At 43.7% G+C, this 25,034-nt stretch overlaps 1 protein-coding gene across 2 annotated transcripts; it reads right to left on the bottom strand.

The window, feature by feature from the left end:
- Positions 1–1,524: 1,524 nt before the first annotated feature.
- Positions 1,525–24,539, bottom strand: PARK7 (Parkinsonism associated deglycase). Of its 2 annotated transcripts, none has more exons than XM_003430439.4 (7): positions 24,440–24,539; positions 21,807–21,988; positions 20,701–20,802; positions 11,947–12,006; positions 10,325–10,394; positions 5,096–5,182; positions 1,525–2,041 (listed from the first exon to the last, which is right to left on the bottom strand). In XM_003430439.4, exons 2-7 carry the CDS (start codon positions 21,894–21,896, stop codon positions 1,881–1,883), a joined length of 570 nt encoding a protein of 189 aa, XP_003430487.1. In that variant the 5' UTR covers positions 21,897–21,988; positions 24,440–24,539; the 3' UTR covers positions 1,525–1,880. The 2 variants fall into 2 exon arrangements, with proteins under 2 accessions (XP_003430487.1, XP_007664258.1); XM_007666068.4 differs by having other exon boundaries at positions 21,807–21,985; positions 24,440–24,526.
- Between the last annotated feature and the right edge of the window lie 495 nt (positions 24,540–25,034).

Here is a 25,034-nt window from a genome sequence, read left to right on the forward strand (position 1 = left end):
GGCTGAAAGGATTAACTAGTCTCACTCTTGCTACAGGAAACCCCTGATTTTTCCATAAATGTTAGAACCTTAAATGGAACAATAGATTCAGTAGTATTACTCCAAATATTTACATATGCAGGCAGCTCGCATGTATTTCCCAGTTGATAGAAATAAGGAATAAAGGCTAGGTGTATGGAACCCGTAGTTTTAATTGTACTTTTGAGGGAATTTGTTCGTTGGGAAGGGACTATAGCTGGGGTCCTTTTGAATGTGTGGATGATTTGAAATCAGCCATTTACCAAGGGGGCAGTGGTGGGGAGAAGCCCCAGGTGCTGTCTGGTGAAAAGAATCCTCAAAGAGACTTCTCCCTTCCCTTGTCCCTCCCACAGGGTTCAGGTGTTGGGCACAGATAACCCCTTCATCTGCCTCCAATAAGTGACTGGAGGAGGAGAAAGCAGCATTTTGGGGAGGGGGCAGGGAAGATAATGGCAGGTTCATCCTAGGGTGGACAGGAGGACTAAGAAATGTGACTTTACATGTCCAAAGCTAGCAATTCCTCCCAAGCCTGACAATGCCCCCCGGCTTAAGTCTGCCATACCACCCTACTGTGTATCTTTTTTTCCCTAGTTAGCCGCTCCAAAGTGTGTTTTGGTTATGCGATGGAAAAAAAAAAACAACAACAAACATTGTTAACCAAGGATGAGATAAACTCTTTGATTCTCTTTGAAATTCTCTTCCACTTGGCACTCCTCCCCTTCCTTCCATCCATCAAGGACTTTCCTGCCAGCCCTTAGGGGACAGATTCAAAGGGTTGATTTCCTTTCTTTTGCCGGCACTGTCTCCTTCAATCCCCTCCCCACCCCACTCTTTCCAAAGCCTCTGTCTTGTCTCCACTTAGATCATAAGCTCCTAAGGGGTAGAACCCATAGCTATATATAGGTTTTGTACGCTGTATCCCAGTAGTTTGCATTTGGTAAATGTTTACTAATAATAAATGACTTACCAAACAGAACTTCGCCACCATCAATGGTAGCAAGAGGTTGATGTAAACTGCCCGTTTTATTCCCTTTTTGATGGACATTTATTTTCAAATGACTACTCTGGTGATTGACACATTTATTGACCTTTTCCTCCCCCACTGTGAAGAAATAAAGATACTAGTCCTTGCCTTTTGAGTTTACAATCTAATAAAACAAAACAAATGACAAAGGGGCTTTGATTTTTTTTCATTTGGTAAGCTCCAGAAAGCAAAGCTTGGTAGTTACTTAAATTACCTTGTTTATGGAAAATGAGCAACCACTTTGTACTTGGGATCTGATCATATTAAAGTGTTGCATTTAATTATATACTATCCGATTTTTTTCACAATCAGACAATTGAAAAATAGATCATAAGCTTTTTAAATCACTGCTTTATATGCCAGTGTACGTGTACACTGAAACTTGGACCTTTCAAGTATCACTGAAGCTTTTAACCATACTGTATCAAATCAAACTGGTGAAATGAAATCAATTTAGTTTAAAGACGACATCTGAGACCGAAGAGGGGACAGTTTAGGCAACACCTCTTTTTATTTAGCAAGCCAGGTTAAGAAATGTGTGGACCCAGGGCTTTTACATTCAGTAACTTCATTATGTACCATCGTTAAGTCACAAGCATCAGAGATTTTTAGGTTGCCGTGGGACACAAACTGGGAGTACGCTTTGTTGAGTTTTCCTTTCAACAGAACAATCTCCCAAGTAGTACAATTACAACTCAATTAACTCACTGAAACTCATAATATACAGACCACTTTTGGACAGGGCAGCTCTCGGCTCTCGGCTATTGGAGGGAAACGCTAAGGACAGAAGAATGAGGCCTTTTGAGGTGTCTGACCTATTTACAGGAGCTAACTCTGCTTAATCTTTGAGAATAAGGGGAGCCCTCACCTGATCGGCCACCTCTTTCCCCATCAGGGTCTCAACAATAGCAAGGCCAAACTCAAAGCTGGTTCCAGGGCCGCGACTTGTAAGAATCATTCCGTCCTTTTCTACTCGGTTCTCCGAGTACTTGTAGTGATCTGAAAAAGCAAGCAAGCAAATAAAGGGGAAGGTTACTACCTAGTATCATATGAAACGGGTCCTTGTGCAGCCCTAAACATTTTATCTTATAAATACTGAAATTTAACCATTGACGCTATGTGCAAGGAATGCTCACGGGCAAACCTGTCTGTAAAAATGTCAACTGTGGGTTCGTTTATTACCAATACTTTACCATCATCAACAGTATAAACATATCTCTTAGAAAATGTTGGATAAAATGTCTCAGAAATACTCAAAATAAATTTTAATGCAAAACACAAACCATAAGACAATCACTATAAACACTGGACCAGATTTTTTTATTTTATGTTTTCACCATTAATAATATTAATAATAATAATGGCATTTGTTCAAGTGCTTACTATGTGCCAAGCACTGTACTAAGCTCTGGGGTTGATACAAGATAATCAGATTCTTTATAGGGCTCACAGTCTAAGTAGGAGGGAAAACAGGTATTGAATTTCCATTTTGCATTTGAGGGAACTGAGGCACAAAGAAGTTGAGTGATTGGCCAAGATTGCACAGCAGATAAGTATGAATAAAAGGAGCAAATCAGGGTGATGACAAAAGGAATAGGACAAGAGGAAAGGAGGGCTTAGTCAGGGAAGATCTCTTGGAAGAGATGTGTCGTCTCACTCCCAGGCCCTTGCCCTTTCCACTAGGCCACGCTGCTTTCTTCAGTCCATCCTATATTAAGTTAGAGAAGCAGTGTGGCTCAGTGGAAAGAGCCCGGGCTTGGGAGTCAGAGTTCATGAGTTCGAATCCCGCCTCTGCCACTTGTCAGCTGTGTGACTGTGGGCAAGTCACTTAACTTCTCTGTACCTCAGTTCCCTCATCTGTAAAATGGGGATTAACTGTGAGCCTCAGGTGGGACAACCTGATTACCCTGTATCTTCCCCAGCACTCAGAACAGTGCTCTGCACATAGTAAGCGCTTAACAAATACCAACATTATTATTCCCCTCAATGACAAGAAGTTAGTTTGGAAACATAAAGAAGAAACAAAGAAATTTAAAATGTTAAACCAAAAAACGCTCTGGAAAGCACCAATTGGGCCTTGAGATTGGTATCTTAAACAGGAAGAGGGGATGGAGAGTTTAACTCACGGCCTTTTATAAAGCTAATATTGAAGAACTTGCTATTTATCTCAGAGAAGCAGTGTGGCCTAATGAACACAAGCCCGGGAGTCACAAGGAACCTGGGTTCTAATCCCAACGCCACCACTTGTCTGCTGTGTGACCTCGGGCAAGTCACTTAACTACTCTGTGCCTCGGTTCCCTCATCTGCAAAATGTGGATGAAGACAGCGAGCCCCAGGTGGGAGAGGGCTGTGTCTAATCTGATTGGCTTTGATCTACCCCAGTGCTTAGTACAGTGCCTGGCACATATTGAGTGCTTTCTGTTGTATTGCACTCTCCCAAGTGCTCAGTACAGTACTCTACACCAAATAAGCATCCACTAAATACCATTGATTGATTAAAAAATAGAGTTTAAAAAGTGTTTTTAGGGAGTGTACATACGACTTTGCTACCACCTAGTGTTGGCCCTGAAGAAGTGCACCCACTAGGCTTATCCTGGGTTCTTATTACCATTATTAATATCCTTTAATATTACCATTATTAACATTCTTTAACATTCTGAATCTAACATAAATAGTAATTGTGACAGAAGTTAAATATAATGGTATTTGTGAAGCACTTACTATGTGCCAAACACTGTTCTAAGCGCTGGGGTAAATACAAGGTCATCAGGTTGTCCCACGTGGGGCTCCCAGTCTTCATCCCCATTTTACAGATGAGGGAACTGAGGCCCAGAGAAGCAAAGTGACTTGCCCAAAGTCACACAGCAGACAAGTGCTGGAGCCAGGATTCGAACCCACGACCTCTAACTCCCAAGCTTGAGCTCTTCCCACTAAGCCACGCTGCTTCTCTACATCATCATAAAGTGACTCCTCAGTGAATTAACTGCTGGTTCACTGTAATAATAATAATAATGTTGGTATTTGTTAAGCGCTTACTATGTGCAGAGCACTGTTCTAAGCGCTGGGGTAGATAGAGGGTAATCACATTGCCCCACGTGAGGCTCACAGTTAATCCCCATTTTACAGATGAGGTATCTGAGGCACAGAGAAGTGAAGAGACTTGCCCACAGTCACACAGCGGACAAGTGGCAGATCTGGGATTCGAACCCATGACCTGGAATGATCTTATTAAAATGAAGAAGCCCCTGGTTGCAACTTGCACCAATTTTTTTTTTTTAAAGTCAGTTATCCCTTTTGGCCAGCAACTGAAAACCGGGAAGGAAGTAGTTTAATGAGAGTTTATTTGAATAGGAATAGAGTAGGTCTGAAGGGTGGCCCCACTCTTAGCAGGAAGCAAAACTAAAATAAAAGTAAAAAATGTACATGCAGGGGTCTGCCTCTCTTCTCCTTTCCTCTATTTCTCCTCCTGCTGCTGGTTCCAGCATTAATAATAATAATAATAATAATAATGTTGGCATTTGTTATGCATTTACTATGTGCAAAGCACTGTTCTAAGTGCTGGGGAGGATACAAGGTGATAAAGTTGTCCCACGTGGGGCTCACAGTCTTAATCCCCATTTCACAGTTGAGGGAACTGAGGCACAGAGAAGTTAAGTGACTTGTCCAAAGTCACACAGCCGGCAAGCAGCGGAGCCAGGATTTCTTGCTGGCAGACAGTTACTGGACTACCAGACCGGCCACCTCCTCCCCCACTTAAAATACAGCTGAGGAAAAGAAAAAATCCTGCAATTAAATATCCTGAGGTCAGGTCTATTTTCCAAATCTCCCAATTTAGGGCCTAAACCAGGGGTTCGGTGCCTTCTCAAAATATCAAGTCAAATGATAGGTTTTCCAAAAAATAACATTTTGGACAAAGTTTTGAAAACAAAATTTCTCATAAAGACTGTCAGTCTTAAAGGGTAATTTACCCTTATTATATAGCCTATAGGTATTGTGTAAACCCCCCATAAAACATTTTGAAAAGACATTTTGCATATTAAGTCAAACACCCACCTCCATTCATCATTTTGTCTTTGGCCCCAGGATGTGTTGTGACTTTGCTCCCAAAGCCTATGCCATGAGCCAGCAGAGCTGTGGGACCTGTAAGTAGAAAAAAATATGGTACTTCGTTCTCAAAGTGTTAGTACAGAATAAAATTTTTTTAAAAATTGCAATAGCAAAATTGTTCAACTCTAGGGCCACTCAAACTTGCAGAAACACAAGTTATATTATTAATGCTGGGATTCTCTGCCCTACAAGTTTTTAAAAGGAAAAAAATAATTAGCCATCTCTCAGGGAAAGAGATTAAATGTTCTATATTTCACACTTCAACTATAAATCACCCTCTATTTTGAGATCATAGAGCATACCTAACATTAAATACAAGGCACCATAACAAGTGGACAGAATTTCTCAATTTAGGAGTATAAAGTATTAATTCCTCAATGAGTCCCTGATCTTCCTTTATCAGCCCGGACAAGGTAAAATGAAAACTGAGGGATTGAGTTCTCTACTTACAGCATCTTGTTTTAAAGCCCAATAGTTTTTAAGAAGACCCTTAGTGGCCTGAATTAATTAAAATGACTTGGGAGAAGAACTGCCCATCCGTCTCTTAGGTTTGGATCAAATCTCAAGGGAAAGAAATTGCAAGTAATGTTCTAGTTCTCATTAATTCTGTTTCTACCTCAAATAGCTAGAGCTGGGAAGCAACATGACCTAGTGGAAAGAGTAAGGGCCTGGGAGTCATAAGATTTGGGTTCTAATCCCAGCTCTGCCACTTGTATTATGTGACCTTGACCCAGTCACTTCTCTTCTCAGTGTCTCAGTTTCCTCATCTGTATAATAGGAATCAAATGCTTGTTCACCCTCTTATTTAGACCGTGAGCCCTAGGAGGGATAGGGATTACATCTAAGATGATCATCTTGTATCTACCCCAGTGCTTAGTAATGATAATAATAATAATAATACAATGCCATTATTATTATTATTCCTACTAGCCATCCATCACGATCATTTGGTTATTTGGAACTCAAACAGTCTCCCGAGATTGGACACCAGGAATACTTGGGATTTTGAATGAGCTTGAAAAACGTCCTCTGGCTCTGCAGGATGTTCAGTAGTGCAGAACTCTTCTTTCCCTCAAGCCAATGGCGAGCAAGACTCAGCTCCATTTCCTCATGCTTATCAGAAATTGCATTTGGATCCGAGAGCCTGAGTGACACCACCCCCAGTGTAAGATCTGCATCGTATCTCTCGACCAGTAGTGTCAAGGACCGATTCATTTCTGACCCGATTCCTAAAGCTACAATGCCTTATATGGCACAGCTGTAAGAATCAATCAGTGGTATTTATTGGGCGCTTACTGTGTGCAGAGCACTATTCCAAACGCTTGGGAGAGTGAAATACAACCAAATCGCAGACGTGCTCCCTGCCCACAACGAGCCTGCAGTCTAGAGGAGGAGACAGACATTAATATATATAATTTAAAGATATGTACATAAATGCTGTGGGGCTGATGGTGGGGGAAATACCAAATACCCAAAGGTCACAGATTCAAGTTCATCAAACCCCTCATCTGCCCTTATTAGCATCTGCAAAGTCTCCGAGAGGCTATAAAACTCAGATTATTTGCCCACTGCGACTATCCTGATCCTTCTTTTCCACAAACAGGAAGGTTGGCTCTGCAATTAGAAGCTGGATTGGTTTTAAACTCTGAAAACCTGCAGCAATGTTGTTCACTATAATTATGCTGAATTTAGTCTACTAATGAAGTATCTCATCTACTTATTTCCAAATACCCATGCAAGCAATTAAATAGAAAAACTAGTATCATTTGCTACTTTACTGGGTAAAACTCCAGAAAATATAATTCACTGGCTGCACAATAGAGTGACATGGTCATAACAAGAGTTGGGCCTGGCTCAGGCCTTCTTAAATTCAGACTACTGGACCACGCTGAATCTTTCAGAACTTGAAATCCTGGTTTGCCGTGATATTGAGACTTGGGGATTTCCCTGACATCTCCATCATTTGCTCTGCTTAAACTAAAAGTAATTTCTTTCAGTTTTACAAGAAACAAAAACTTTGGTGGAATAGACCTATTGTTCCTTATTACAGAAAGCTGAGACAATCAGCTCCTTGTGGGTAGGGAATGTGTTTCAGGCTTCTGTTGTATTTTTACCGAGGTTTCCCAAGTGCAGTTCACTGTTCCCAATGGGTGTTCAAGAAATACTGTTTATCCCCATAGTGAGGTGGAAAGAGTCTGGAGCAGAGTCAGAAGAGCTGGGTGCTAGTCTCAGGTCAGCCACTGGCCTGCTGTGTGACCTTGGGGCAGTCACAAACTCTCGAGGCCTCAGTTTCCTCATCTGAAATATGAGCATACTGATACCTATCTCATCCCATCATACAAAAGATGATGTGAGGAAAAAATGAGATTTCGTCAAAGCAGTTTGGGGAAATAGAAAGTGCTCTACATAAAACATAGAATTCTTACTGCTATAATCAATGAAAAGCACTCTTCTAAGCAAGTGAGAGAGTCCAATACAAATGAATAGGTACAGACAATCCCTGCCCACAAAGTGCTTATAGACTAGAGCGGGAGGCAGGCATTAAAACGATTTGCAAATAAATATGCACTTGAGTGCTGTGGGGCTGGGGCCGGGGTGAATATTAAAGTACTTAAGGGGAACAGACCCAGGGGCTTAGGTGACGCAGAAGGCAGGGCTTAGACTGCTGACTGCTTAGTTGGGGAAAGGCTCTTGGCGGAGATATGATTTTAGGATGGCTTTTAAGATAGGGAGAGGTGTGGTCCGGTGGATATGAAGGGCAATGGAGTTCCTGACCAGGGGAAGGATCTGGGCAAAGGGTCAGAGGCAAGAAAGACAAGATGGAGGTTCGATGAGAAAGCTGGTGGTAGAGGAATGAAATGTGCAGACTGGATTGTAGCAGGAAGAGATCAGTTAGGCGAGGAAGGAGGAGCTGAATGAGTGCTTCAAAGCTAAGGGTAAGGAGCTTCTGTCTGATGTGGAGATGGATGGACAGCTGTTGGAGGTTTCTGAGGAGAAAGGAAGAGTACTACTATTAGTGTTACTAGGAGAGCCCCAAATAGTCTGGAGCCTATCACACTAAATAGGAATGAAGGAAGAACAAAGACCTGGTTATAGGGAAGATATTCTATTTTGGGAAGTTCATCGAACCTCTTCATAAAAGATTCTCGAGAATGCAATTCTTAGCCCTATTTTCTGCTTAATCAATGAAAGCAATCAAAAGGAAAAGGTACCAACTGAATGGAACTGTCAGCTCAATGCAGGAGAAGTTCTGCTCAAACTGAATCCCATGACAGAAAGAATTCCACTACGTTAAATTGATGGTGAACCGAAATGGGATGACCACCAAGTAGGAAGGTTACAATCATCATTTTAAAGACCCAGTGAAGCACAACCTTATGAGGTGGCAATACTCGTAACTGGCCAGAGATTAATAACAGTATTCAGAACAACCTGGAGGGCCACAAATTGGGAGCGTAAACACTTGAGGAGAGGCTCTGGGGAAATTATCATACTAAAGAAGAATCCTAGTCTGTCCCAGGGATGGGCAATAATAATGATAATAATTGCAGGATTTGTTAAGCACTTACTACATGCTAAACACTGGAGCAGAAATAAGATAATTAGGTCACACATGGGGCTCACAGTGTAAATGAGGAAGAAGAGGTACTGAATCCCCATTCTGCAATTGAGGGAACTGAGGCACAGAGAAGTGAAGTGACTTACTCAAGGAAGAATTAGAACCCAGGTCCTCTGACTCCCAGGCCTGTGGTCTTTCCACTAAACCACACTGATTCATCATACATGCACAGTGTGGATGAGTCTTTGGGGGCTTTTCAACTAATTCTCATTTTTGATCCCAAAGGGGAACAACACTGGGGGCTTGGTTGATGTAAATAATAATAATGATGGCATTTGTTAAGCGCTTATTAGGTGCCAAGCACTGTTCTTAGTGCTGCGGTAGATACAAGGTAACCAGGTTGTCCCACACGGGGCTACTGACCTGCTTGGAGGCAGGAGGCTGAACCAGGTGACCTCTCACGGTCCCTGCCTGCCAGCTCTAAGATTCTGTTTTCAATGGTCAGATGATTAGACCTGGGCAGTCCCATCAGCTGACTAAAATGCTAGGGTGGCTACCTGGAAAAGAAGGGTACGGAGAGAGAAAAGGAGGTGGAATGGTGGGTGAGGCAATAACCTCATAAGTTTCCCAGACACTCACCCCAGAACTGTTAGGAGTCCAGGGCTGCGGGGAAGCAGGATGTTTCCAAGTGGATTTAAATTGTATAAAGTGGAGAAGATCACAGCTCACCACATATTCTGTCTTTCTCACATGGACATAAAGAGATCTTTAGGGCACACTGAGCTGATGTAGCCATAAGAAATAATTACTGTCAAGAGGAAGTCCATTGTATCTCCAGAGTTTCCTGTAAGCATTTTGATGGATCTCTTTGCTGCCAAGTTCCCCTCCTCCCCACCTTATCTGGACAAAAGCATCAGCTTTAGCCAGTCCCAGCTCCCCTAGGCCGTTTAGTAAAAGGATGTACATTTTCTTATTTTACTTTCCTAGCCTTATTCTTGCTCTGGCAGGTGATGTCAGTCCACTGAAATGTAGTTGCTGACACTGAAATATCAAGTGTTTGTCGGCATGGACAGGAAATGGAAGCCCCAAGCAGCCAAGCCAATTCCATTTATAACTGCTATTCAAATTAGAAATGCTAGACGTGCAATCCTATATTTAAAATATCTTTTGAAGCTAAAGGGCAGATCTAGGGCAGAGTTAATTTATTTATGTCTGACATATTCATGCTAGCAGCAGCGGGTCTCCTGGCAAAGATTCTGCTGTGACCAGCAGTTTACTGAATACCGCAGCGACATATTTCTCCCTTAAAAAAAAAAAGGGTCAACCAAACATACTGAATGCTGTGTTTCAAAAAAATGCACGCCAAGGGTGTGGAAAGATAGACTGAAAATTGAACAAGGAATCTCTGTATTGTTGGATACACTGCTCTGCAATTAGTCCTTCTGAAATAACAGCCCAACCCCAGCCCCTTGCCTCAATCGTCCAAATACCAAATTCTGATTCTGTTGTCTTTCACGTTAAGTAGTAGGGATAATTTGGAACACAGCAGGATGTCTGAAGCACATCTCGGGAAGAGGCACTGATAAAGATTTATAAAAGATAAACTTGTACTGCACCTGCACAAATAGCAGCTATAAGGCCTTTTCTGTTCTCTTGATCCTTCAATACGGCTTTCACAGTAGAAGACTGTCCAAAAAAACCCCCCAGAAAACACTTCAAAAACAGAAAACAGCAAACACTTCAAAAGAAAACACTACTGACATTTTTGTGGAAAACCTCAGTACTTCATCATTTATTTTTGCTTACAATTACCTAGATCAGCCTCCGGACAAGTTTACTGGTTACCATGTCACTGTGGGGAAGGGGGAGAACACTTTCCAAGTATGTGGCAGCCACCTACGCTGACTGGCCCTCCTGCCCAGAACTGCCCTGATAGTGCCCTCCACCACCCAGGCTGCCAATCTGTGGGCTTCGGTTCTCCTGCCACCTGAACCACTGCTCTGTAATGGCACACCTCTCATGCTGTCCCTGCTCCTTGAAGGGAGGAAGGAAACATGTTCAGAATCTGTATGTGAGGGCAGGGCGCAAACCCCAGGAGAAGAGCCCATCTGGAGGCCACTGTGTCACCCAGAATGGCCTAGAGTGCTACCCTCTGGCACGGGTGATTTCAATTATGGATCCTGATCGAGATTTTCTATTCATTTTTCCAACAAATCTTCAAATCAGTCCAATTCCAATCACACTGATATACACTACGCTCTGCCATAACTGGCGTTTTCAACTTGCGTTTTGGCTCGAATGCGATTAGGGAAGGTCAGATAGGCTCTGACACCATTAGACTATTTGAACTCAGAGCCCGGTTTATTGAAGAACTGCTTGTGAACATGCATACAAGCTCATGCGCAGGGAATGTGTCTGTGTACTGTACTGTACTCTCCCAGATGCTTTGTTCAGTACTTTGCACACAGTAAGCACTCAATAAATACAATTGAAAATGATCTCCCAATGAACGAGTACTAGTGCTAGTTTTAACATAAGTTTCCTCAAGGATACACCTCAATGAATGGAGAACTGGAATACTCTCAAGTCAGGGGTAGAATTCAAGGCCCATCATTCAAACAGTGGTATTTATTGGTTTCTTTTGCGGAGAGCAATCAATCACATTTATTGAGTGCTTACTGTGTGCTGAGTACTGAGCTAAACACTTGGGAGAGTACACTATAACGGCGCTGGCAGACACATTCCCTGCCCACAGTAAGCTTACAGTGTAGAGGGAGTTTACAGTCTACAGCGCTGTCCTAGGTTTTTGGGAGAGTACAGCACAAAGCAGCATGGTACAGTGGAAAGAGCCCGGGCTTGGGAGTCAGAGGTCATGGATTCGAATCCCAGCTCCGCTGCTTGCCAGCTGTGTGACTTTGGGCAAGTCACTTAACTTCTCTGTGCCTCAGTTCCCTCATCTGTAAAATGGGGATTAAAACCGTGAGCCCCATGTGGGACAACCTGATCACCTTGCATTCCCCAGCTCTTAGAACAGTGCTTTGCACATAGTAAGCGCTTAACAAAAACCACCATTTATTTTTATTTATAAACACGACCTCTGCCCACAAGGAGCTTACAGTCCAGAGGACACTAAGCTACTTATTCTATATAAAAAGGTATACTGACAACTAGCTTAGGTGCGTGGACCCTTAGTCACACCATTAGAAAATACCTGACACATTCAGGAATCAGACTTTACCTCTGATAAATTCTGGGCTCCTAGGTTACCACCTGGCAGGACCACCACATCGTATGGTCCCTAAACATTGGAAAAACACAAAAAGCTAGCGTTAGTAATACAGTACACGAAATCAAATGTTTTAAAAGGAGTCATGCATGACACTAAAACATTTCTTATGTGAGACTGTATTTTTTCTTAATTTTAAAACTTGGCTATCAAAGGAATCTCACAAAGAAGTGGCAAAATATTTCCTGGAAAAAGTGTTTTGAAAATAAAACACCTTACACTTTTATTATTTGTCAAGAACTCCCAAATGAAAGTTATTGAAAGAATCAGCTCGGTAACTGCAAGATATTAGTGGCGTCTTTTGAAGAATCAATCTCAAATTCTTACAAATTCCTTTTCAAATGAAGGCTTCAAATCTTAATCATATTAGGAACCAAGTAAAAATAAAAGGTATGTAAAACGTGAAACATGCTTTATCGCAGTAGAGCATATGTACTTTCAGAAGGTGCTTATCATTAAAAAAAAAGCAAGACATCGTTATCATCATCATCATCAGTGGTATTTACGGAGTAACTACTGCGTGAGGAGCATAGTAATAACAGCTTAGGAAAGTACACCAGAGGCAAAAGGCATGGTTCCTGCTCTTAGAGCAGCCAGGCACCACAGGACAGCATAACACTAAAATAAAGGAGTAGCTCTTTCTACTCAATCAACAAATCAATCAGTGACATTTACTGAACACTTACTGAGCACTAGGCTCTGTAATATGCATTTGGGAAAGTCCAACAGTAGCAAGACACCCATTCCCCACCCTTAAGGAGCTTACAATTCAAAGGGGGAGACAGGCAAAAATTATTTACGGGGAGCAAAGGCCAAAGAAAGAGCAAATATAAAGTACAAAACATCATTTACACAACAGGCTGTTTGTGCACATACTTTTTCCTGCTTTATATAACCATTTTAACATACACTGACTATATATATATAAATATAATGTTTATAAGTGTATATATAATATATATTAATATAAATACAGACACTTATGCTGAGGATAGGGTTAAAATATGCAAGTGTCAAGGGCAGCTGTTCATTTGATGCAACTAAGCTACCGCAAATCAATGCAGGAAGGCCTCCTGGAGGACTTTAGAATGTCCTAAAAAAAAAAACCAAAATGAGGGGAACTGCAACACTGCATACTTATGGGAAAAGGGGGTTCCAGGCCACGGAACAATATGAGGTAGGGGTTGGAGGCTGGAGAGTTGAGAGTGAGGTACAGTTAGATGATGAATCCGGGAGGAGCAAAGAGTGCAAGCTGAGGAGGACTGTGTGAAGACAGCCAATGTGTATGTGTAAATTCATAAACTATTTCTATTAATGTCTGTCTCCTCTTTCTGACTGTAAACAATTGGTAGGCAATGTTTCTACCAACTCTGTTGTACTATACTCTCCCAAGCGCATAGTAGCTCATTCTGCATTGTACTAAGAGAAGCAGCGATGCCTAGTAGATAGAGCATGGGCCTGGGAGTCGAAGAGGCCTGGGTTCCAGTCCTGGTTCTGCTGCTTGCCTGCTGTGAAAAGTATAGCAGAGTTGGTAGACACATTCCCTCCCACAAAGACAGACTACAGGGGGGAAGACAGACATTAATATAAATGAATAAATTGCAGATATGCTGTGGGGCTGAGCATGCAGTAAATATCAAGTGCTTAGAGGGTGCGGAGCCAAGTGCATATGTAACACCTAAGGGAGAGGGTGTAGGGGAAGAGAACTTAAAAGGGGAAGGCCTCTTGCAGGAGATGTGATTTTAATAAGGCTTTGAGGGAGGGGAGAGTGTCAATGTGGTGTACAGAAAGAGGGAGGGAGTTCTAGGTCAGAAGGAGGAGGTGGGAAAGGGGACAGCAGAGAGACGATTTTGAAGCACAGTGAGCAAGTTGGCACTAGTGAAGAGAAGTGTGTGTGCTGGGCTGTATTAAGAAAACAGTGAGGTAAGGTAGGAGGGGGCGAGCTGACTATTTTAAAGCCAATGGTAAGGCATTTTTGTTTGATGTAGCAGGGAACGGACAACAACTGGAAGTTCCTAAGGAGTGGGGAGACATGGACTGAATGGTTTCTTGGTTTCTTTTTTTTGCTTTAGAAAAACGATCCAGGCAGCAGATTAAAGTATGGACTGGAGAGGGAAGATAACTTCAGTTTTGGACATGTTTAGTTTGAGGTGTCAGCAGAACATCCACGTGGCTATGTCTCCGAGGCATGAGGAAATGCAGGGTTGTAGATTAGGTGAGAGGTAAGGGCTGGAGAGGCAGGTTTGGGAGTCATCTGCTCAGAGGTGGTAATTACAGCCATGTGAGTGGATAAGCTCCCCAGGGAGTGAGTGCTGAGCAGGAAGAATAGGGCATCCAGCTTTGCGGGATATCCACGGTTAGGTGATGAGAGATGGAAGAGGAGTCAGCAAATGAGACTGACAAGGAGCAGTCGGAGAGGACCAGGTGAGAACTTTGTCAGTGAAACACGGGTCTTCCCTCTTTCATTTAAACAGCACCACTTTCAAGAAACAACCACCCAATTCCATCAACACAATGGCCACCCTTAAGTGTACTTAGCACTTAAATACATTTTATTTATATATTTCCTCGATCAATCAATAAATGGTCTTTACTGAGTCCTTACTGTGTGGAGAGCACTTTGGAAAGTGCCCAGGGGAGTACAATTCAACAGAGTTTGAAGACATGATCCCTGCCCACAAAGGACTTACAGTCTAGAAGGGGAAACAGATATTAAAATAAGTTTCAGATAGGGGTAATGTCAAATATAAGGATTAATTCATTCAGTCTTTCACTTGTATTTATTGAACGCTTACTGTGTGCAGAGCACCGTACTAAGCTCTTGGAAAGTACAATATAGCAATTAAGAGAGACAATCCCCGTGCACAATGGGCTCACAGTCTAGAGGAGCCTAAGATCACACAACAGACCAGTGGATTAGAGGCCATTACCTTCTGACTCCCAGGCCCGTGCTCTGTGCTCTATCCACTAGGCCATGACGCAGATGTACTTAAATGCTCTAGGTGGATTGAGTACCAAAGTCCTTCAGTCCTTGCAAATGCACAGGCCATGCAATGGAGAGAGTGTACAAGATGAGGAAATACGATTTTAGGACGGCTTTGAAGATGGGGAGAGTAGTGGTCTGTCGGGTATGAAAAAGGAAGGAGTTCCAAGCCAGAGGAAGGATGTGGGCAAGGGGTCAGAGACAAGATAGGAGTTCAACCTATAGTGAGTAGACTGGCGTTAGGTAGGGGGAGATCAGCGAAGTGAGGTGGGAGGGGGAGAACTGAATGAATGCCTTGAAGCTGACAGTACGGGATTTGTGTGATGAGGTGGACGGGCAATCACTGGAGGTTTTTGAGGAGTACAGAGATGTAATCCAGAACTTTTTTTTAGAAAAATGAGGCAGGAAGCAGAGTGAAGTACAGACTTGAGAGGGAAGAGACAGGAGCCTTTGTAATTTTAACTATTCAACTATTTCATCCTAATACATCTGTAACCTTTCTGCTACATTTTTGTTCTTCCTCCTGCTCCCACTCTTTGTAAACATTTATTGCTCCCATTTCCCATTAGATATAAATTCCTTGAGGGCAGGGAACTTGTGTCTTCTGGTTGTACTCGCTAAAGTGCTTATTTGCAGCAAATAGCAATAAATATTATTACTTAATAATTACCACTGATTAACTGATATCTGGATTAAACAAGGAGAAATGGTGATTCCAACTTCAAATCATGATTCCCTGTACTAATCTCTACAAGAGGTTTGTAACAATCTGTTACCAACTCCTGTGGGTTCTACCTTCACAGCCTCACTAAAATCCACCCTTTGTTCTCCATTCAAACTGCAACTACACTGATTCAAGCACTTCCATCATTCATTCAATAATATTTATTGAGGGCTTACTGTGTGCAGAGCACTGTACTCCGGGTTTGACTACTGCATTACCCTGCTCGCTGACCTCCCGCCTTCTTTCTCTCCCCACCCCCCAGTCCTTACTACACTATGCTGCCATGATCACTTTCTTAAAAACAAACAAAAAAACCCCAGACATCCAATCTACCTCTCTCCTCTCCAAGAGTGTCCAGTATCTGCCCATCCACCACCACACCAAACAGAAACTCCTTATCACTGGCTTTAAAGCACTCAAACATCTCTCTCCTTCCGACCTCCCTTACCTCACTGATTTCCTCCTACAACCCAGGCGTCACACTTTGCTCCTCTAACACCAACCTACTCACTGTACCTCAAACTCATCTATCTTACTGTCGACCCCTTGCTCACATCCTCATTCTGGCCTGGGACTCCCTCTCCCTTTCTATACAAGAGACTGCTCTCTCTAAGGTCACCCATGACCTCCTTCTTGCCAAATCCAATGGCTCCTACTCCATTCTGATCCTCCTTGACCGCTCTGCTGCCTTTGACACCGTCGACCATCCCCTCCTCCTCCATACCTTATCTCACCTTGGCTTCACGGACTCTGTCCTCTCCTGGTTCTCCTCTTACCTCTCTGGCCGATCATTCTCGGTCTCCTACGCTGGAGCCTCCTCCCCCTCCCATCCTTTAACTGTTGGAGTTCCTCAAGGGTCAGTTCTTGGCCCTCTTCCGTTCTCCATTTACACTCACTCCCTCGGTGAACTCATCTGCTCTCACGGCTTTGACTACCATCTCTACGCAGATGACACGCAGATCTACATCTCCGCCCCTGTCCTCTCCCCCTCCCTTCAGGCTCGCATCTCCTCCTGCCTCCGGGACGTCTCCACCTGGATGTCGGCCCGCCACCTAAAACTTAACATGAGCGAGACTGAGCTCCTCATCTTCCCTCCCAAACCCGGTCCGCTCCCAGACTTCTCTATCACCGTGGATGGCACGACCATCCTTTCCATCCCACAGGCCCGCAATCTCGGTGTCATCCTTGACTCGTCCCTCTCGTTCACCCCACGCATCCTATCCGTTACCGAGACCTGCCGGTTTCACCTCTACGATATCGCCGAGATCCGCCCTTTCCTCTCCACCCAAACGGCTACCTTACTATTACGGGCTCTCGTTATATCCCGGCTAGACTACCGTGTCAGCCTTCTCTCTGACCTCCCTTCCTCCTCTCTCGCCCCGCTCCGGTCTATTCTTCACTCCGCTGCCCGGCTCATCTTCCCGCAGAAACGATCTGGGCGTGTCACTCCCCTTCTTAAACAACTCCAGTGGTTGCCTATCGACCTCCGCTCCAAACAAAAACTCCTCACTCTAGGCTTCGAGGCTCTCCGTCACCTTGCCCCTTCCTACCTCTCCTCCCTTCTCTCTTTCTACCGCCCACCCCGCACGCTCCGCTCCTCCGCCGCCCACCTCCTCACCGTCCCTCGGTCTCGCCTATCCCGCCGTCGACCCCCGGGTCACGTCCTCCCGCGGTCCCGGAACGCCCTCCCTCCTCACCTCCGCCAAACTGATTCTCTTTCCCTCTTCAAAACCTTACTTAAAAATCACCTCCTCCAAGAGGCGTTCCCAGACTGAGCTCCTCTTCCCCCTCTACTCCCTCTGCCATTCCCCCTTTACCTCTCTGCAGCTAAAGCCTCATTTTCCCCTTTTCCCTCTGCTCCTCCACCTCTCCCTTCCCATCCCCACAGCACTGTACTCGTCCGCTCAACTGTATTTATTATCGTTACCCTATTTATTTTGTTAATGAATTGTACATCGCCTTGATTCTCTTTAGTTGCCATTGTTTTTACGAGATGTTCTTCCCCTTGACGCTGTTTAGTACCATTGTTCTCGTCTGTCCGTCTCCCCCGATTAGACCGTAAGCCCGTCAAACGGCAGGGACTGTCTCTATCTGTTGCCGACTTGTTCATCCCAAGCGCTTAGTACAGTGCTCTGCACATAGTAAGCGCTCAATAAATACTATTGAATGAATGAATGAATATACAACACACCAGACCAGCACTCTCCCCACCTTATCTTCAAACCCTTACTGGGATCACATCTCCTCCAAGAGACCTTCCCCAACTGATCCCTCATTTCCCCGACTCCCTCTCCCGTCTATGTCCCCTAGGTGTTTGGATCGGTGCCTTTTAAGCACTTGATATTGACATTTACCCAACCCTCAGGCCCACAGCAATTATTTGCATAAGGGAAATTTACTTTAATGCCTGTCCCCCTGTAGAATGTCACGTCCTTGTGGGCAGGGAAAGTGTTTATCAACTCTGTTGCATTGTACTGTCCCCAACGTTTAATAAAGTGCTTTGCTAATACAGTGCTTTGCACACAGTAAGTGCTCAATAAATACCAATGACTGATTAATTGATTCAGCAGTATTTATTGAGCACCAACTCTGTGCAGGGCAGTTGGGAGAGTACATATACACAAGCCCTTTCCTTAAGGAGCTCATATTGTAGAGTGGGGGAAAAAAACCCTAAAATAAATTCAGATAGGCAGAATTATCAGAATTCATAGGTATAAAGAAGCAGCGTGGCTCAGTGGAAAGAGCCCAGGCTAGGGAGTCAGAGGTCATGGGTTCGAATCCCAACTCTGCCCCTTGTCAGCTGTGGGACTGTGGGCAAGTCACTTCACTTCTCTGTGCTTCAGTTCCCTCATCTTTAAAATGGGGATGAAGACTGTGAGCCTCACGTGGGACAACCTCATTCTCCTGTATCTACCCCAGCGCTTAGAACAGTGCTCTGCACATAGTAAGCACTTAAATACCAACATTATTATTATAAGGTATGTACATAATTATTACAGTGAGCGTGTGAGGGCTCAAATGTTTAGGTGAGGCTGAAGGACTGATGTGGTCGCACTGGGGGAAATAGGGTTGGATGAGAGATTAATCAGGGAGGTCGCCTAGAGGAGATGTGATTTCAGAAGGGATCTGTAGAAATGGAGAGTTGTAGTCTGTCAGATGTGAAATGGGAGGGAGTTTCAGGGAGAGGAGATTAGTGCAACAAGTGCCTGGACTAGGATGGAGGCCCCTGGGATGGAGAGGAAGGGGAGGATCCTGCCTCCCGAACCCCCTCTTCTCTTTCCCTGAGGCCCTTCCTCCCTCTTCTCCTTCCCCCTTCTCTGATCTACCTATTCCCCAACTGAAAGCTGCCTCAGAGTCACTCAGCGCGCTTCAGGATGTTCTAGACATAGGCAACCCCATAGAGAGAGAGAGAGTGTGTGTGTAGGGTGTGGGTACAAAGGAAGAAATACATATTCTCACACAAAGGGAGAGTAAGCTTGTTGGGGGCAGGGAACACATCTACCAACTCTTACACTGAACTCTCCCAAGCCCTCAGTACAGTGCTCTGCACAGTGAGAGCTCAATAAATCTGACTGATTGTAAAAGCTAGCCCCTCCAAATGTAGACCGACTTCTTAGAAGGTGCAAAGGTGAAAAGGAACACTAGAGATGTGGTGAATGCCTATTATATAGCAACTAGCAATGTTACATTGTGCTCCCTTGTGACAAGTCACAAAGAAAAAAGTACAACGGGGACAGAGATCTGCAGGGACTGAAACAACACAGCCCGGCTCAGCAGCCTCCTTCTTGATCCTGGCCCTGCCCAACCCAATAAGGGCCCCAGGATCAAGTGTTCAGGTTCAATCTAGGTCCGAGTAGATAACTGTGCCTCACAATTCCCAAGGGTGCTGTGGTCTGCATGGAAATGTACATTCATCCCAGAATGTTGTGCGCGCAGATTCAGCAGTCCAACTGAGCAGCCTCGGCAGAAACCTCACCAGCGCCCGGCCCTAAATGGACCTCCAAGGGGCTGAGGGCCAAGGAAAACTGGAAGATGTCTGTCCCTGCCCAAATCTACATTACTTGAGTTTGATTTAGCTCCACCCAAGCCTCAGAACCCAGGACGTGGTTAATTTGAAGCTGGTCTGAACCCAGGTTGGAATCCAACGGAGGGCAAAATAACGGATTACACTGATAATTTACATCAGCGTGGCTCAGTGGAAAGAGCCCGGGCTTGGGAGTCAGGGCTCATGGGTTCGAATCCCAGCTCTGCCACTTGTCGGCTGTGTGACTGTGGGCAAGTCACTTAACTTCTCTGGGCCTCAGTTCCCTCATCTGTAAAATGGGGATTAAGACTGTGAGCCCCACGTGGGACAACCTGATTCCCCTATGTCTACCCCAGCGCTTAGAACAGTGCTTGGCACATAGTAAGCGCTTAACAAATACCAACATTATTAGGTCATGGGTTCTAATTCCTCCTCCACCACTTAGCAGCTGTGTGACCTTGGGGAAGTCACTTCTCTGTGCCTCAGTTCCCTCATTTGTAAAATGGGGATTAAGACTGTGAGCCCCACATGGGACAACCTGATTATCTTGTACCCGCTCCCAGTGCTTAGAATGGTGCTTGGCACATAGTAAGTGCTTAACAAATGCCATCATTTTTACTATTATCATTATGTATTTAGTGAACACCCACAGAGCGCAGAGCATTGCCGTGTACCCTGCCCTTGGAATATATTGCAAAGAATAGACTTAATTCCTGCTCTCAACAGCAGTAAGATTGTGAAAAGAATACCAATAGACAGCTAGAAAGCATTTCTGAATTCCAGTTATAGCCTAAAAGGATTACTATTTTATCAATCTACAGAAAGCACTAGGCTCAATGCATATAGCGCTATAAATTAAACGAAAAAATGATTATATTCTGTCACATACACTTGGAAGCTCCTAAAACCTCCAAACAGATTCTAAATAACAGATCACTGAAGCCCTTTGAACTAATGCTCTTAGGTAGAACAAACCTCCTTTTTCGCATCTTCTAGGCTGGCATCAGGACAAATTAATACATCGCGGCTACACTGCACTGGTTCTTTTCCAGTCAGACCTGCAACAGTCACCTTGATCTGAGAGAAAAAGAAATTGAAATCAATCCATCAGTAAATGCTACTTATTGAGTAATACTGAGTAGAGAGCACTATCACAGGCACTTGGGAGAGTATAATAAAAGTGGCCCACAAGGAGCTTATAATCAAATGGAGGAAACAGAGACACAATAATTACGTGCTTAGTTCAGTGCTCTGCACACAGTGTTTATAATAAATAAGACAGTAGTTTACAGAGTTCCGTTGATAAATCCATATGTTCAAAAGTGCAAAAAGAGGTTGTGAAAGCAAAAATACCAAGATGATAGTTGGAAGGATGTGACTGGGGAGAAGAAAAATTAAGCGGGGCAAGCCTCATAGAGGAGGTGGAATTTCAGAAAGGTTTTGAAGGTGGGGAGGGCTGTGGTCTGGCAGATTTGGCAGGGGAGGGAGTTTCAAGCAGGAAGAAGGGCATGAGCAAGGGGTGAGTGGTGGGGGAGTCCAGAAACAGATATGGTGAGAAGGAGAGCTTGGGAGGAACGCAAAGGGCTGGCTGAAGTGAAGTATGATAAGAGAGGAGATAGGTAAGAGGGAAAAAGTTGATGAAATGCCTTAGAGTCAAAAGTTTCTGTCTGATGCAAAGACAAACACTGAAGGTGTTTGAGGAATGGAGAGACCTGATCCAAGCAGCAGAATGAAGTATTGATTGGAGAGGGGAGAGCTGGTGGCAGGAAGACCAATGAGGAGGCTGAAAAAAGTATTCAAGTCAGGGTAATGAAATGGTAGGAATGAATAAAAGTGGGAGCTTCTGAGATGGCATTTTCAGATTCCCCTTTTTAAACACAGGATGTTAAATTCTAATTCCAACATAAACTGCAATACAATTAGACTGAATGGAAGACAAAATAGCAAAAATAAGTGATATTTATCTGACTTAGCGGGTTGTGAGGATTGTTTTTAGGATTGTTTTTAATGATACCACACTTATATCTCTATGACATGATTGCAATGATTTTCCTGAACATGAAGATAGTGCTCATACTTACACCAGCCCTCCTCATGACATCAGTGGGGATAACAGTTTCCATCTCCTCTGCTCCTTTGGCCAGGATTACTAAGGCTCTTTTCGATGCCATTTTATATTTTTCTTTTCACCACTTAAAACTTCACTAAGCGTTTCAACTGAAATGGCCTGGTTCCAAAGTGCAGAAACTTCAAAGAAACCCTTCTAGGGAAAAATGATTATAGAAAGAAAAAGAGGGGGCAAACAGATCCTGTTAGACATCATTCAACATGGAAGTTCATTACTTTACACGGTTCTATATCAAATGCTTTACTTGGCCTGAATTTCCCTCAATTTAAAGCTGGTTGTGACACTATGAGGTCATTTTACTGTAAGTTGTCTTTATAGTCAGCAGTGGTCATAGTGATACACAAACACTGCTTGAAAGGTTTAACCTGGGCTTTAAATAGAAATAACAAAAAAATTACTGAAATCAATGCAACCGTAAAATTCCTGTATATTGTTTCACACATTGCCTGGTGTAAACTCACTTTTCCAGTTCAGGAGAAAGGGCACTCTGAATAAGTTTGAACAAAGAATTCAATTACTGTAGCTGGCCTTTGACATTAACCATATTTCACCTTCAAGACTCCACTTATTGAATTTCTTAATTGAGAATATATTACAAGCAGATATCTGATCACAGATGTTAGAAATCAATCTCATCACTTAACATAACAGTACTCCAGGGCATTCATTCTTCTCCACAAATGCTTTAAATATGTACTCGTTAGTGAGGAGGAGTGAAGGGGGTTTTCCTTCTGGTTAGAAAAAAAAATCTATTTTATATTTAAAGGCCACCAGGTTTTATTCTGTGGGTAAAAGTGCAATAACAAGAATTGTATTGGGAGGATATTTGATGGGGTTTTTTAAGCCTAGTCACTGCCCTCTGAACGTGCTGTGTATTAACACATTATTCAGAAAAACTGATTAGGAACTGTCCCTATCACCCCTATTTTGGATATACTATTCTCTTCCCTATATATATATATATATATTTTAAACTTTCCTACGGTGCTCCCTTGAAATACATTTTCTACCCTCTAGGAGATACTATATAATAGCAGATTTTTATCACACTTAAATCCTCCTCTGGGGATGCTACTTAGAATTATCAGTTTTTCCCTTATTAAGAAATCATACGGGAACCCCTGGAACATTTCACATAGCAACAGATTATCTTGCAATCCCTGTGTCCCTTCTAGACCGTAAACTCCTGGTGGGTGGAGGACATCTGCTGACTCTAATGAATCGTACTCCCCTAGGGCTTAGTACAGTGCTTTGCACATACTAAGCATTCAATACCAATGATTAATTAAGAGGGGGGGGGGCTCACCCTAGGCGGTTGCAATCAGAGTTGTGTCCAGTTCTGCTGACACCACTTTAACTCTAAATGTTCCTTACTCATAGTTGAAAATCTAGCATTTTATCGACTAAATTTACCTCCCTCCAACAAGACCCCAGTGTTGGGAGACACAGAGGGGTGGGAAGGAATTACTTTCTCAATTCTGGGCTCAAAACTAGCTCATCGAGTTGCAGATCTCTGCAGCGCATTGCCAGAATCACAGAGACACTGCTGCGGGAATTCAACCCTCAGCTGTGTGACTGTGGGCAAGTCACTTCACTTCTCTGGGCCTCAGTTCCCCCGTCTGTAAAATGGGGATGAAGACTGGGAGCCTCACGTGGGACAACCTGACGACCCTGTCTCTCCCCCACTGCTTAGAACAGTGCACAGAGTAAGCGCTTAACAAATACCAACATTAGTATTATTATTAACCTTCAATCTGAATCAAACAAGGAAGCAGCGTGGCTCGGTGAAAAGAGCCCGGGCTTGGGAGTCAGAGGTCATGGGTTCGAATCCCAACTCTCCCATTTGGCAGCTGGGTGACTGTGGGCAAGTCACTTCACTTCTCTGGGCCTCAGTTCCCTCATCTGGAAAATGGGGATTAACTGTGAGCCTCACGTGGGACAACCTGATGACCCTGTATCTCCCCCAGCGCTTAGAACAGTGCTCTGCACATAGTAAGCGCTTAACAAATACCAACATTAATATTATTAGTAACCTTCAATCTGAATCGAACAAGGAAGCAGCGTGGCTCAGTGGCAAACGCCCGGGCTTGGGAGTCAGAGGTCATGGGTTCGAATCCCACCTCTGCCACTTGTCAGCTGGGGGACTGTGTGCAAGTCACTTCACTGGGCCTCAGTTCCTTCATCTGTAAAATGGGGATTAAGACTGTGAGCACGGGACCACCTGATGACCCTGTCTCTCCCCCAGCGTTTAGAACAGTGCTCTGCACAGAGTAAGCGCTTAACAAATACCCACATTATGATTATTGTTATCAAAATCGACCTTCTGATTGGACCCATGAGCGGGATTGAGGCGGGGGGAGACCCTGACCTACCCAGACGTAAAAAGATACATTTGGAAATGCTAAAATGCGACTTGCACATTCGTCAAAGGCTTTTCGGGCCCAACACACCAACGCTGTCTCTCGGTTAGGTCCCAAACCACGTCCTACTTCTTTACCCTGGCATTCAACCCACAACATGCGAAAGAGACTTGAATTGGGGGGACTTTTTTTCCGCCCCTCTCTTGCGACATTTAGCATTACTTACTCCACAGGAAATGGCAGGTAAGACGACTCCCTACACACCGAATTTACCCCGGAAAATTACAGCCAGCAAAGCCACTCTTTAACCTAGGCCAATGACAAAGTCTCCCTAACTCTGGGGACGCGGGGGTTTTCGAGTCCACCGTGGTGGACAACTTAATTATATTTTGCCTTTTTGCAGCTTTTGAAAGACGGCTGAGGATTTGTTTCCGCCTCTAATCCCCTGGGTTATTTTATTTTGAAAAATTAAATCATTTTAGCGGGAACAGTCTGCTTAGGGATCGACTCAGCGCCCCTCCCAGGAGAATGGAACAGTCCATATTTTCCATTTTCCCCCCAAGTAACGGCTGGCTTTTTTAACCTAGTTTTTGCCAAATTAAAGTTGAAGAAGATCTCCGAGAGGTGCTGTTTTTCCTATTTGAATGCTTAAGCAGGGACATTGGATTATTTAAATGATAGGGGCCAAATGAATTGACCAATTAGTGAAAATCGAGACATAATCCTAGATGCATTTGAAAACAAAATGGCATAAATCTCCCCCTATCAGGACCTTACTTTTTTATAGCATTCGTTAAACACATGTGATAGACGCTGTGTTA

This window comes from Ornithorhynchus anatinus, chromosome 5 (assembly GCF_004115215.2).
Source record: "Ornithorhynchus anatinus isolate Pmale09 chromosome 5, mOrnAna1.pri.v4, whole genome shotgun sequence".
Taxonomy (NCBI): domain Eukaryota; kingdom Metazoa; phylum Chordata; class Mammalia; order Monotremata; family Ornithorhynchidae; genus Ornithorhynchus; species Ornithorhynchus anatinus.

Coding starts and splice junctions, on each gene's coding strand:
- PARK7 (XM_003430439.4), bottom strand. CDS start 21,896: ATGGCATCGAAAAGAGCCTTAGTAATCCTGGCCAAAGGAGCAGAGGAG. Junction 12,007..20,700: donor TAGAAGATGCGAAAAAGGAG/GTTTGTTCTACC, acceptor TCCAATGTTTAG/GGACCATACGATGTGGTGGT. Junction 10,395..11,946: donor GAGCCCAGAATTTATCAGAG/GTAAAGTCTGAT, acceptor TTTTTTGGACAG/TCTTCTACTGTGAAAGCCGT.